General features: G+C 38.2%; 1 protein-coding gene across 1 annotated transcript in view; it reads right to left on the bottom strand.

Annotated features, from left to right (window-relative positions):
• Nucleotides 1-8105, bottom strand: part of LOC129703769 (protein SNORC-like) — a 29435-nt gene extending 21330 nt beyond the window's left edge. Inside the window, exon 1 of the mRNA XM_055646473.1 lies at nt 7742-8105. Within this exon, the coding sequence (XP_055502448.1) occupies nt 7742-7814 (73 nt within the window). The 5' untranslated portion in view covers nt 7815-8105. The remainder of the gene's footprint in view (nt 1-7741) is intronic.
• Between the last annotated feature and the right edge of the window lie 7299 nt (nt 8106-15404).

Below are 15404 nucleotides of genomic sequence, written 5' to 3'. Positions count from 1 at the left end.
ATTGTTCCAACAAGATGTAATCACAGCAAGTGCATGTAGAGCAAAATGCATGGGTAACTTCAGAAAACAAATGTTTCTGACTTCAAGGTGCTCTTTTACAAAGCAAATGAGGAGGAACTTCTTTAATCAGAGGGTAGTTAATCTGCAGAACTCATTGCCACAGAGGGCTATGGAGGCCAAGTCAGTGGATATTTTTAAGAGATAGACACCTTCTTGATTAGAACGGGTATCAAGGGTTATGGTGAGAAGGCAGGAAAATGGGATTAGGAGGCAAAGATCAGCCATGATTGACTGGCAGAGTGGACTCAATGGGTCAAATAGCCTGATTAGTAAGGAGAAACCTTCTTAAGGTCAGTACTCAGGAACCAAATCATAGGCAACCTGGGGACTGCCTGTACACTATTCTACCTCCCGCCTTTGTGTGTGCCAGGAGCTGTCACTTAATACTGAGCAACCTGTATCTGATACGCTCTCATTGCCTCAGTATTTATATGGCTGGTCTAAGTGAGTTCTGGCCAATGGTAATTCCCAGGATGTTGTTGGTGCAAGTCCCGATGATAGAATGGCACAGTGGCGCAGCGGTAGAGTTGCTGCCTTACAGTGCCAGTGACCTGGGTTTGATCCTTACAACGGGTGCTGTGGGTACAGAGGTGGTACATTCTCCGTGACCGTGTGGGTTTTCCCCGGGTGCACTGGTTTCCTCCCACACTCCAAAGCCATGCAGGTTTGTAGGATTATTGGCTTGTGTAAATTGTCCCCGTTTGTAGGCTAGAACAAGTGTACGTGTGATCACTGGTCGGCACGGACACGGTGGGCCAAAAGGCTTATTTCCACGCTATATCTCTAAATTAAACTGCTAGATACTATTAAATACCAAGAGTTTCTCTGATGGATGTTTCTGATCCAAGTTAGATTCTCTTTTGTTGGGGATGGACAATATGCGGCACGTTTGTAATGTGAACGTTATTTGCCATTAATCCAAACAGCTTCAATCCGATGGCTTGCTTCATTTGCTAAGGAGTTGAAGACATTGTGAATTCATTAACCAAAATCCCCACTTCTGACTGGATGCAGGAAGGAAGGTCATTGATGAGGCAACTGAAGTTGGTTAGCTTCTCTGTTACTGCCTGAGAGACGGCATGGGCACGTTTACCTTTGATTAGCCTTTACCAACCATAACCATCTTCCCATCTACAACATATGACCCCAGCCATGGGAGACCTCTTGATGACAATGGTTTCAATTCTCCTGGCGTTCCTTAACATCGATGGGAATCCTTATCTCTAGAATTCCACTCTTTGGTTCACATCGCTGTGAAGAAGAGAGTGGTCCCAGATAAGCCCAAGTTGGGCATTAGTGAGCAGATAATTTGTGAACAAATGCCACCAGATATCATTGTTCAATGACAACGTCCATAATTGAGAGTAAACTGATTGAATGGATTGAATTCTCCTATTTTTGTAGAGCAATCTTCATTTGAAGAAAGGTTTGAAGAACAATGGCAGTTTGGTGGAACATGTTGGCTATAGGCACAGCTGGTTCAGGAGTATAAGTCTTCTGCTGGGGTCTTGCGAGCTTTCATGGTCTTTCCTGTATCCAAAATTCTTGGCTGATACTTGTACCTTGTGCAGATTGGCTGAAGACTTTCTTCAGTAGAGGAGGGGATCTCAGGACGGACGCAAGTTGGATCAGCGGCACTTCAAGCTGAACACGGCTGTGAATGATTCAGCCTTGTCTTTAGCACTTGCTTACTGAGTCTCATTGTGGGTTCCCGCCACAATAAGGAGAAGACACCCTGCTGCTATCGATCTACACTGTTGTACTGTTGGATGGCCAGTTAGAACTACCATCATTAGAGGTAATCCATCATTAATATCACAGAACATGATGGAGGATAAACCTGGTGTGAAGAAGGGAATGTCTCTTCACATCGGCCCTGTGACGGATAACATCAACGCTAGACACAAAATGCTGGAGTAACTCAGCAGGTCAGGCAGCATCCCTGGAGAAAAAGAATAGTTTTTTTTTTGGGTTGAGGCCCTTCATCAGATTGGGATATGATCATGTATCTTTGGTCACTCTTCACCTTCCACAGACCCAATCTGGCAACCAGGTCTTTCCAGAGTATGATAAAGGGTCTCGACACAAAATGGCACCGATCCATTTCCATGTCTTGTACAACTGCAACATGACCTCACAACTTCTATACTCAATACTCTGACTGATGAAGACCAATGTACTAAACACGTTTTTGACCACCCTATCCACCTGCGGCTCCACCTTCAAGGACTCATGTACCTACGCTCCTGGATCCAGTTTCCATGCCTTTCTATTTGTATTTTGCATTTCCTGCATCTACAGATTTTTGATCTTCAAATAGTTTCCTTTATCATCTTCCCACCTGACATCAGTGGTTCAGAACGGGAACATGGTTGCCCATATTCCAATCTAATCTGACATTTCTTGTTCAAGTATTTATTTTCCACACACGGGCTCAGATATGGCAAATTGCTATGCAACTAGCTGAAAAGTATCCCAGAGCATTTATGTTTTCAACACTGTAGACACGATAACTTAGAATTTTGCATTTTGATCAAATCAAAGATGCTTTCTTTCCTCCACTGTTGAAATCAGTGGTTCGAAAACTCGTCACAAAATTTTGAGTACGATAAAACAAGGTCTCATCAAATCAGCTCAATGAAAATGCAAGCAAATGGGACTAGCTTCGATGGGGCATCTTAGCAAAGTGGGAGATTCTATCCCCTCTAAACAATAAAACTCTTCCACATAAATTGTTAAACTCTTTCAAAAATAGTTCAGTGGCTCTACAATACAGACATTATATTCTTCACTCTGTACCTTCCTCTTTGCTCTATCTATTAAGTTTGTACTGATTGTATCTATGTATGGTATATCTGATCTCATTGGATATCATGCAGAAGAAAACTTTTATTGTACCTCGGTATAAGTAATAATAAATAAATCTAAACTTTAAACCTAAATATCAGACTTTACGTAAAGAAAACGTGAGAGGTGCTCACACCATATTAACCCCTTGCATCAACTCGTGTTTCTCTCCTCTCTTCTAAGGTCCTGCCTCCAGATCAGTTTGTCGTGTGTAATTTGCAGCTAGAGAAAGATTGATTTTATTAATCGTGAAACAGACATAACATACGAAAATCTCTGACAATTAATGCGTAGGATGCAGCAAATCTTTCAGTTTAGTTTAGTTTAGTGATACAGTGCGGAAACTGGCCCTGTGGTACAGTTGTGCAGTGATACAGTTGTGCAGTGATACAGTTGTGCAGTGATACAGTTGTGCAGTTGTCCAGTGGTGCAGTGGTACAGTTGTGCAGTGGTACAGTGGTGCAGTGATACAGTTGTGCAGTGATACAGTTGTCCAGTGGTACAGTTGTGCAGTGGTACAGTGGTGCAGTGGTACAGTGATACAGTGGTACAGTGATACAGTTGTGCAGTGGTACAGTGATACAGTTGTGCAGTGGTACAGTTGTGCAGTTGTGCAGTGGTGCAGTTGTGCAGTGGTGCAGTGGTACAGTTGCTGCCTTACAACACCAGAGACCCAGGTTCAATCCTGAGTATGGCTGCTGTTTGGACGTTCTTCCCGTGAGCACGTGGGGTTTCTCCGGGTGCTCCGGTTTCCTCCCACTTTCAAAAGACATGCAGGATTGGAGGTTAATTTGCTTTGATGAATTGTCCTTAGTGTGTCGAATAGAACTAGTTCACAGGCGACTGCTGGTTGGCTGTACTCGGCGGGCCGAAGGGCCTGTTTCTATGCTGTATCTCTAAACTTAAATCCTGTTATTATGCTGTTGGTATCAAATATAAATAAATCAGAATAACTTGATCTTGTTTAAACATTAATAGTTTTGGAAAGATGGTTCCTCGGGATTCTGCAGGACAGTCTGCCTTTGCCTTTTACGAGATATTTTACTAGCTTATATACAAATGTAGGAGGTTTAGGAAGTTTGCTGATGTTAGCAATTTTGGCTGCATGGATTGTAGTGTAGAAAAACATTGTGCAGGAAGGTCATCTGGGCTGATTCATGGCATATAAAGCTAAGGAAGGGTGAAGTGAGAGACAAGAGAATATGCAGCAAATGGAGATTACGTAGAGATGTAGAGGAAGAGCCAGATAAAATACATTCCCACCGATCCCTAATGGTGGCAACACAGGTAGGTGAAGTGGTTACAACTTATTAATTGTTGAACAGTTATTGAACCCTTATTTCATCCGGAGTTTTCACGGTCTACCTGATATTGCATTGGTTTCTTCTGAGCGCTTCTGTGTCCCCCCCCCCCCAATCCCAAAGACGGATTTGCCAGTTAATTGGCACATGCAAATTGCCCTAGTGGGATAACACAGAACTAATGTGAACAGATGATCTGTAGTTGGCATGGACTCGATGGGCCGAATGGCCTGTTTCCACACTGTATCTCCAAACTACATGAGTTAGATATGACCTAAGGGGCTCGGGTGGTAGGTTGAACATGCAGCATCAAATTGCAGCATTAGTTGTAATACAGAAAGGAGCAATGCTGAATCCGATTTGCTACCAACCACAACATGTAATTAAGTACAAAATATCTCATCACCTTGGCTTTAACGCGAGTGGTCTTTTGCATTTACCGTGTGATCTTCTACTGCTCTTAATGCTTTGCCCATTCATTATCTCATCAATGTAAACTTTCACCACCAATATACTAACTCTGGAACATGATATCCCCTTTTGTAAAAAAAAAATCATGATTCTATTATGCCATGTGTACTTAAAGATCTTAACATCAAAAATAACTTCCGAAACTGAAAAGACTTTCTTTCCCAGCAGTGGAATTTGAAAGGGAAAGAAGCAGAAGGTTGAAGGCGACAAGAGATGATGAGAAACGGTGTTAAAATCAAGGGTAGTTCAGAAATAGGAGTGATGAGATGAGGATAGGAAATCAAAGAGCAGGTTTAGATAAAGGGCATTCAAAAGCCCAGGATGAGATGGGACAAGTGAATAAGAGAGTAATTACTTTCATAAATCTTGCATAAACAGCACTTTCGAGAAATCAAATGAAACGTTTTCACTGAAGAAGGGGGTTATATTAATTCACAGTAAAGAGGAAGATAGAAGAAAAATAACATAATAACAATTGACAAGGAGATTGATCCAGCTCAAAAGAAGAAAGGCATCTCTTCTAGCTTCTATATGTTGCTAAAGGTATCAGATTTTTTAAATCACGGATGCCATTTTCACAACCTTCAGTCATATATGTTTTAGAATAATCATAATAATGGGATAATACTCCAATATTACAGGCCACTCAAGGTAAAGCCAAATGTCCAAATTGATTGAGGTAAAAATTGATTGGGAAAAATATGCATATGTATGAAACCAGGAGTTGATTTTTAAAAATAATATTCATATCTGGCCAATTTGATTAAATATTGTCTGAAGGGTCCCAACCCAAAATGTAATCAGTCCATGTTCTCCAGAGATGCTGCTTGACCTGCTGAGTTACTCCAGCACCTTGTGTCTTCCCTACATGGATAAGTTTGCAGATGGCATGTTATTTTGAAGTACAATAACAAACTTCATAAGCTGAAGAGATCGATGAAATTGGCAGAAACTTTTCAGGTTCAGTTGGTTAAGAGAACTATGTACGATTCACTGGTGCTGAAGTGCATTAAAGATTGAGGTAAAAAAACTTTAGAAGGTCATGAAGAGATCAAAGTTTCCAGATACAGTTTAAGAGAAGAGTGCACGGTTTATTGGTATATGAGAAGAGACACTATAAGTGTATGAGAAGAGACAATATAAACTTCATATGCAATATTGATACGGATTCATTTACAGAAAGAAAGGTAAATTTTATGGAAACATTGAATATTATTAATCATACTAACGAAGGGTGTTCAACCTGAAATATTAACTGTTTATTTTCACAGAAGCTGCCTAATTGGCAAGGAAATGTATAAAAGCAAGGGAATTCTGCTTGATCTTTATGGAGGACCAGCTGCTATTTTGAGGACAATTCCTGGTATCACACATCACACAGGGCAAAAAGGTTTGGTTTACTAGAATGGTGTTAGGCAGGAAAGTCTTGTGTTGGAAACCGGGGCTGTCTTTCTTAAAGCAGAGGAGATCAAAAAAATATTTGATGCAGGATTTCAAAATCTTGTGGAGTTCTGACAAAGCAAATAGAGAGAAACGGTTTCTAGCGCCAGGAAGCTGAATAAACAGAGGGCACAGATTTCAAGTAAATGGCAAAAGAAGCAGTGGGTAACTCAGAAAAACATCCTGTACATAATGAGTTATTATGGCCTGGGCTGCACTGCCTAGTAGGGTGGAGAAATAAAATTCAAGAATAATTTAATAAAAATAAACCCTTGAAAAGCAATAAAAAAAGTTGTTGGACTATGTAAGAAGTGGAACTAACAGTGCAGCTGCTCAAGGAGCATCTTTGCAACCAGTTGATGGTTTAAGCCAATATCCTTACATTGCTTAGTAATGTTAATAGGTCAGTCCAGGGCAGATAATACCCGGTGCTAAAGGTGCTGCATTAAATGATAAATGAAATAGTGCAAGGGTATGGGAAATTCCACCCAAAGCAAAATATTTCCAGCAATCACTCAAATAATCTTTAAAATTTGGTAACTGTGGCAAACTGAACCAGATGCGTCATCCCCACTTGCTGGTCAACAAATCAAAATAATGAAAAAGAGGAAGATGTCATTGAAATATTAAAGGAAAGTTTTACTAAACTCCAGCAAAATAGTGAAAATTTAACTTTGCTCTAATTTTCCAATTGCATCTTAATAGAAATACATTGCAAGTAGTAGTAACAATCTCCAGTCAATTGAGCCAAGTTCATTGCTATCCTGCCTGGTTTTCTTTCTCTACAATATTCAATTGCAGGCATTTCTTGATGATTAATTCCACTCCTCCCTCGGTTACACTAAAGCTGCATTATGCCCCATCCCCTTTGCTTATGTTAAAGTCTTAAGAGTGAACGTTTAATTCAGAAGAGTTTGAATAAATTCCAAACTGGATATTTGCAAACCATTTCCTCAGCATTGATTCAGGTCTGTGTTTGAGTTTTCACAACTGGCTTATCCTTTGCATTTCTTTATTTTATGTTGTGACAAAAATACCATGATTGTTTACTTTGTTTAAAAAATATATAAAATATCAAATTCTACTTCGAAACATCGACAAACTGGACATACACGAATAATATACGTATCGAGATTTACCAAATTCGATCTCCACTTTGCATCTGCACATTCCATCAATTTTACTAATGTTGATCTTAAAAAAAATCAGGAAATTCTTATTCCCTTTACGAATAAAAGGCATATTGTGTGTCAAATAAATAAAAATATAATATCAAGTGTTTAGCAAACATTAAACGCTTACACACCTAAACCTTCATCGCTGAAAACCAGTCCTAATAACCAGCATGCAGGCAAGTATTTCAGATGCTATAATATAATTCCTGTTAACTGGGAATAAATTATTGTTTTTTCCATATATGATTAACTTTTACAATTGTACAATGTTCTGCATTAAATCAAACACACTTAAAATACATAGTACACACACACACACACACACACAAAAATACCAGACAAATATCACTGGGTCATTGATCAAGTTACACGTAAACAAAAATGACGATGGTTCTTCCATGAGGTTTGATTCCCTTGAATATGCTTGAAATTGAATAGCAGTCTTACCTGTAAATGCCATAAGAATGGTAATTCCTATAACTGTCCATGGCAGCAGTTTCCAACGTCTGCAGTGAGCCATTTTACTTCTGACACTGAAACTATCTGATGACTTGTGTAACCTGGTATGATAAAAAAAAAGTCCAAGGAGATGCTTACTTCTGCACTCACACAAGGGAGTCTTTCTGTACTGCACCTAAAAGAGCAGCAAGCATCTAACTCAGTCGCCCCGGCAGGGGCCAACACCTACCTCCCACATACCAGACAAGTATGTTGATATGTGAAGTAAAAGGAAACTATGGCATGCTATTTGGCGAATTTCCTGCAGACAGTATCATGGCCTCTGAAATGTTACAGATGATATTTTATACAGAACAGCACTGAATTACAAATAGTGGAAGAGTTTATTTTACTAAATGCATTTATGCAAAATATATAAAATTTACTCTGGACAGTACTGCAATTGACTTCTCATTAAGCAATTGAAATATCTCCGCGATATCGCACTGCCTGAATTATACAATTGCCAGAAGTTCGTCACTGTTAAAGTGTTTTTTTTCTGTATATCCCATTCTATTATAATTGAAAACACATGATATTCTAATTATCCACCATGTATTCCAATTACAGTGCCCTCCATAATGTTTGGGACAGAGACCCATCATTTATTAATTTGCCTCTGTACTCCAGCAGTCGTCTATGAGGTTTTTTTTAAAATTTATTTTATTTATTAGAAGTAAGTACAATACAAGTTCTGAAAATTACGTTAACATATTACATTCTCTGTCTCTGTACAACTTCCTTTTTTGTTTTTAAAGAGAAAAGAAAAAGAAAGGTAGTAAAGTGAAGGAATGTCCAGTGTGTGTGAGTAAAAAAAGGAAAAAAGAGATAGTGAAGAAAATAAATAAGTAAGAAAGGAATCAGGACGGAGTTTATCCAATCGCCACAAGGAGATAATTTTTTATATTCTAGATCGTCTTTCACCCTTACCTGAAACTTTTAATTTTTACGATACTGTTGCACCACATGACTCCAAGAAATCAGTAAATGGAGACCAACTCATTAAGAATTGGTCTTGTTTGTCTATTAGGAGTCTCATTTCTTCCAAGTGTGCTGTGACAATTTGAGATTTGTAATAGAAAAAAAAATCACATATGGTTAAAGTGCACATTGTCAGATTTTATTAAAGCATATTTTTATGCATTTTGTTTTCACCATGTAGAAATTACAGCAGTGTTTATACATAGTCCCCCCATTTCAGGGCACCATAATGTTTGGGACACATGACTTCACAGGTGTTTGCAATTGCTCAGGTGTGTTTAATTGCCTCCTTAATGCAGGTATTAGAGAGCTCGCAGCACCTAGTCTTTCCTCCAATCTTTCCATCACCTTTGGAAACTTTTATCGCTGTTTATCAACATGAGGACCAAAGTTGTGCCAATAAAAGTCAAATAAGCCATTATGAGACTGAGAAACAAGAATAAAACTGTTACCTAATATTACCTAAACCTTAGGCTTACTAAAATCATTAAGAAGAAAGAGAGCACTGGTGAGCTTACTAATCACAAAGAGACTGGCAGGCCAAGGAAGACCTCCACAGCTGATGACAGAAGAAATCTCTCTATAATAAAGAAAAATCCCCAAACACCTGTCCGACAGATCAGAAACACTCTTCAGGAATCAGGTGTGGATTTGTCAATGACCACTGTCCGCAGAAGACTTCATGAACAGAAATACAGAGGCTACACTGCAAGATGCAAACCACTGGTTAACCGCAAAAATAGGATGGCCAGGTTTCAGTTTGCCAAGAAGCACTTAAAAGAGCAGACACAGTGTTGGAAGAAGGCCTTGTGGACAGATGAGACGAAGAGTAACTTATATCAGAGTGATGGCAAGAACAAAGTATGGAGGAGAGAAGGAACTGCCCAAGATCCAAAGCATACCACCTCATCTGTGAAACACGGTGGTGGGGGTGTTATGGCCTGGGCATGTATGGCTGCTGAAGGTACTGGCTCACTTATCTTCATTGATGATACAACTGCTGATGGTAGTAGCATAATGAATTCTGAAGTGTATAGACACATCCTATCTGCTCAAGTTCAAACAAATGCCTCAAAACCCATTGACTGGCGGTTCATTCTACAGCAAGACAATGATCCCAAACATACTGCTAAAAGGGAGTTTTTCAAAGCTAAAAATGGTTAATTCTTGAGTGGCCAAGTCAATCACCCAATCTGAACCCAATTGAGCATGCCTTTTATATGCAGAAGAGAAATCAGAAGGGGACTAGCCCCCCAAAACAAGCATAAGCTAAAGATAGCTGCAATACAGGCCTGGCAGAGCATCACCAGAGAAGACACCCAGCAACTGGTGATGTCCATGAATCGCAGACTTCAAGCAGTCATTGCATGCAAAGGATATGCAACAAAATATTAAACATGACTATTTTCATTGACATGACAATACTGTATCCCGAACATTGTGTCCTGAAATTGGGGTACTATGTATAAACACTGGTGTAATGTCTACATGGTGAAACCAAAATGTCTAAAAATGGCCTTTATTAAAATCTGACAATGTGCACTTTAACCACGTGATATTTTCTATTACAAATCTCAAATTGTGGAGTAGAGGCAATAAATGATGGGTCCTTGTCCCAAACATTATGGAGGGCACTGAATCTCACCTACAATTGAATACTAAAAGTTGGTTCAAAAATTAAAGCTGAATAGGCACATTATCTAAACTTTTTTTGAGAAGTAATTCTATTAATGACATTTATGCGCTAACTTATATTAATGCTTATAATAATTTTAGTCTAACTGCTTGGGTTGGGATTTGAGTGTTGCTTCCTTGTTGGAAGAGATTTAGGGACGGTAAATTATCTTATGAATCTGGATCTCAGTTTTATCCATCTTCTGTACAAGGATGAAGTTATATTAATATTTACAATTTCAACACCATCCCTTATAAATGAAAGGTCTCTCTTCAAATTCTTTGCATGGGGCATGAAAACTACCTACCATGGAATATTTTGTACCTTCACATAATTGTGATGAGGGATAAACAAAATTATCCTTCAAACATTTATTTTCTAACGACCATGGTTGAGTTTTAATATGATGAGTGCGCTGACATTAAACTGAAAATATTTGTTAGACGACTGCTGAAATCTCATCTTTCAGTGTTTGTCTACTGTTTAGTGCACATCTTGCCAAAGTGCTGATAATGTTTACTTATAACTGGTAAACACTATGACAGATGTAACAGTATAGTGGAATGTTCTAAACGTTTTCTGCAAAGATTTGATATGGGTATGTCAAAACCATACTTGGGGTTGTAGCAAGGCTAGTGTTTAAACTGACGAGACTCTCATGGCTAAACTTATTTGTAATTAAAGATGAGGAATAAAGTCACTTTTCCTTTACACTCCCACTGCTTAAGTTATATGTGAAAATGTAGTGTTTGCAAAGATGTGAGGAAGTTGAAAACCAGACGGGTTAATCTTGGCATTCTAACTTTGGATTCTACACTATACCCACTTTAAGTAAAGCTGCAGTGTCCATTCACTTATGTTGTAGTTTTTTTTATACAAAGTGTGGTGGGTGCATGGAATGAACTGCCAGAGGAGGTAGTTGAGGCAGGTACTAATGCAACATTTAAGAAGCATTTGAACAGGTACATTGTTAGGACAAGTTTGGAGGAATATGGGCTGAACGCGGGGAGGTGGGACTAGTGTAGATGGGGCATGTTGGTCGACGTGGACAAGTTGGGCCAAAGGGCCTGTTTCCATGCTGTATGATTCTTTGACAACTAAACAGAAATTTAAAATGTTTTGCACAGAAATAAAGCAAATTTCCTAAAAAGTTACAAGCCATGATGAGAACAGTCATTTATAAAATGTCATTTGTTGGTGCAACAGGGCCCAGGTTTAATACAATTTCAGTCCGAATCCATTATGTTCAAGAGCATATCGTTAAACATGAAAGCTTGTGTGCAGGCTGGGAAGACCATACATCCCATAGCATAATGTGCTTGGGCAAGGAGGTGAAATTATTGGAGATGACAGGAAAAGAAAATGGTATAATGAGAGGTGCCCTGAGCATGCTGATCAAATTAAATGGGAATAAGTCACTGGAGCTACAAATTAAAGTCACAGCATGCGATCCACAGTCCTGTGAATTTTGGCATCATCTTTAAGAATATGAAAATACATCCTGACATACGATGCATGAGTTGGCACATCTATTGTCAAAAACAAAGCATCAAACCTAGTGTTTGATTAGTGATGTAAACAGAACAGCACAGGAATAGACCCTTCAGCCCACAATCACCAAACCTGAAGCCAAGTTGAACTAAGCACCTCTACCTGCACATGATCCATATTCCTCCAATACCTGCAAAGTCTCCAAAAGCATCTTAAATATCACTATTATACTAAAGCCTGTTCGTTCCATCCACCCACCCACTAGCCACATATTTTACCCACCAGATCCACCCACCCTCATCTGGTTCGGGTTCAATTGTCCTTTCATCTCTCCTCTATAGGTCCCCATTATCACCTTCCTTACATATCAGATTTCAGCACGTAGCATTTGTGTTCCCGATTTTCATCCTCCAGCAGCTGTCTCCCTTTCACTCTCTCCTCCTCCAACCTCTTCCTTATACTGTCTATTTCCCCTCTCCACTCACTCGTGATACAGGGTTTCAACATAAGATGTCAACAATTCCTCCTCCACCCTGAAGATGCTGCTTGAACCATTGTTCCACCAGCAGATATATTGTTACTCTATATTCCAGTAATCTTGTGTCTCAAGGTAGACAAGCCACTAATCTTCTATATGCAAGTGTTACACTCTGATAACAGAATGTAACACTTTAAACCTTGATATTAGTGAATCTTCACTGTATTCATTCAAAATCTCTGCACAACTTAAGAAACATAATTTCTTCACTTTTGAATAACTCTTGAAAACAAGATCCCGTTGTCTTTTTATCAGTTAACTTTAATGCAAATGCACTAGCTTTTATTTATATAATTATTTAAGTTGAACATTTCCAACATGACTTTTCACTATAACTCTTAACTTCTCAAAATGGGAGAGCATCCAGATTTTTCAAAGGAATAAAGCAATGGATTCTCATTTCATCAAAATTAATTCCTGGATCTCTTAATAAACCTCACGTTCCTCCCCACAAAATTTACTGTACTCATCATGGTACTGGCATGTACCCAGTGACTCTTCCATGCCGTAAGACATTGTCAGCATAGTAGACCCACATGGATTCTAGTAATATTTGTTCACTATCCAACTCCCAAAGCTATCTTAACTACAACTTTTTTCAGCAGATTTCCTGTAAGGACTATATTCCATTCTCCTAGTTCCATTGCCTGTTACTACGTTCCACACCATTGGTTCCATTTATCTCTAGCAAGGTTCTTCCTCTAATGTAATTGGCCCCAAGACCACTTCCATTCCACTCCCTGCACTACTTTCCCACCTCTGCTCCTCCCTCCCAGAACAAGGATTTTTCTTGCCTATCAGCCTCCATGTTCAAAAGAATGACACACTACAATTTCTGACAAAAATACATCCCTCTCGTTTCATAATTCTGTGACCACAACCTCAACACACTGGGTTGCTTATTCTTCGATCTACGCCAATATGAACTTATGCCTCAGTACTTTCCAACACAAGCACAATTCTCTCTTTTCTGAATTCACCTCCAGCCATTAATTCCAGCTGGAGCAGGAAGTTACAAACATTTTCTTCAATTTACTGGTCATAATAGTCATTTTTACAATGAGGCAAACCAAAGAGAAGTGGGAGATGAGAGAACAACTAACTCTTTTATCTGCAAATGTCACAAGCTTTATCTACCCAAACTCCTACCTTAACTAAATTTTTTCAAATGAACATTGTTAGTAAACAACACTTCTTCAAACTAAGGCCATAATAATGTTAGTTCAACATCTTCACTCAGAGCATTTTCTGCCTTTTAAATCTTTTTATTTCAATTTTCAGCATGTGTATCATTTCCTTTGGAGACTTGAGTTAACTTTCTTCCATTTACATTTTTTCCTGACAATTTCCTTTACTTGCCCATTCATCCCTTTAATTCATCTTGGTTTACACATTTTCATATCTTCCCTTTATTTTCTCTTCATCCTTTCTCTGTAAATGAAAATCTTTTTGGGTTTAGATGAAAATATAGTACATATATCATCGGTAAATGTATAATTAAAGATCAAACGTTTTACTCTTATTTTTGTTTCATTTATTTGTTTCATTCATTTATGAATTCATTTATTTTTGTAACTTATTTACATAATTTTGCACCTTAATGAAAATATCAATCTACGATTGTAAATTCACCATTTGTGAATAGGCATTCACAAAAGACCCCAAGAACAGGAAAAAAGTCTTGTCTTCCATCTCCTTCACACAGGTGGGCTTGAAGAAATGAATAATCATCTCCGATATAGTACAGGTTATGCAAGTTTTCACACTGGTCAGATTGTTGATTGACTGATCTTTTCCCAACCTCTCTTCCCCAGTAGTACAAAGAAATACCCAACCAGAATTCCTGGATCAAAGGGAAAATAAATATGCACATCTTATGTATTGTAACTATACATAGCAGATAAACAAGTCTGAGCTCATTGAGACAGTTCGCCTTTGGTTTGATGCCTGCCTTACAGAAGATTAAAATTGTTGAAGAATCAAACCACCTTTAAATTATTGTTTAAGGATTACTTTCAAGCCAGTTAGCTGTTTTGAGGCACCACAAAATCCTGACCTTTAAAGCAAAATTAATTTTTATGTAGAAAAAAAGCTATTTTGAGTATTTAACCAAAATGATCAAATCAGGAACTCAACTGGAAAAAAAAATAGATACTAATATGAACCCAATTAGCTTTGCAAAATACTCCCGATTTATGGCAGCATTTTGGCTTTCTTCAGTTCATTTAAAGAACTGGATCAGAATAGTACCACATCTTTCACATTGAAATGTTATAAAGCATTGAACACAGCAAATTTCTTTTGGGAAAATTCTATTGTTTGTAGAATTTAAATTATAATATCATTATGCTTTTCAATGTGAAATTCTATGCAACAAAAACAAGGACAATACATTTTTTCTTCCTAGAGACCTAATATCTGAAGGATGTGGTATTAAAACATTCTCAAGCACCTGGAATCAGAAGCACAAATTATTTTCATGATATACATAGTGGAACTGTAATATGTTGGGAATAGTACGAGCAAATTGATTTTTGGGGGAAGGATGAACTAAATAATGCAATTTAAACATGCCCAAGATGCTGCATAGTTATCTCAAAACTCACAGTGCAGTGTTTTAAGTCAATCGTCAAAACAGGTGAGATGGAATACAAGGTTGCACTCCAGTGATTTTGCTTTAAAAGATATGAAGAGCACTGGAACTTTTTTTTAAAAAAGGATCCTCCTTTACACAATTAACGTTACTTCTCATCCTAGGACACATGATTTATTTGTAAGAGCATCTTCTGAATTTTTGTTGCAGTTTTTCCTGGATTGTTTATCTGTTAAATTCCCAATGTATTGATTATTGAATAATCCTCAAACTGAAAATGTGCTTTGAATATTTAAACGTGGGTGAACAAGAATTGTGTTCAGCTGTTAAATTC

The sequence above is a fragment of the Leucoraja erinacea genome, chromosome 14 (assembly GCF_028641065.1).
Source record: "Leucoraja erinacea ecotype New England chromosome 14, Leri_hhj_1, whole genome shotgun sequence".
Lineage (NCBI taxonomy): Eukaryota > Metazoa > Chordata > Chondrichthyes > Rajiformes > Rajidae > Leucoraja > Leucoraja erinaceus.
The sequence above is the reverse complement of the archived record's forward strand: the minus strand, read 5'-3'. Positions and strand labels throughout refer to the sequence as shown.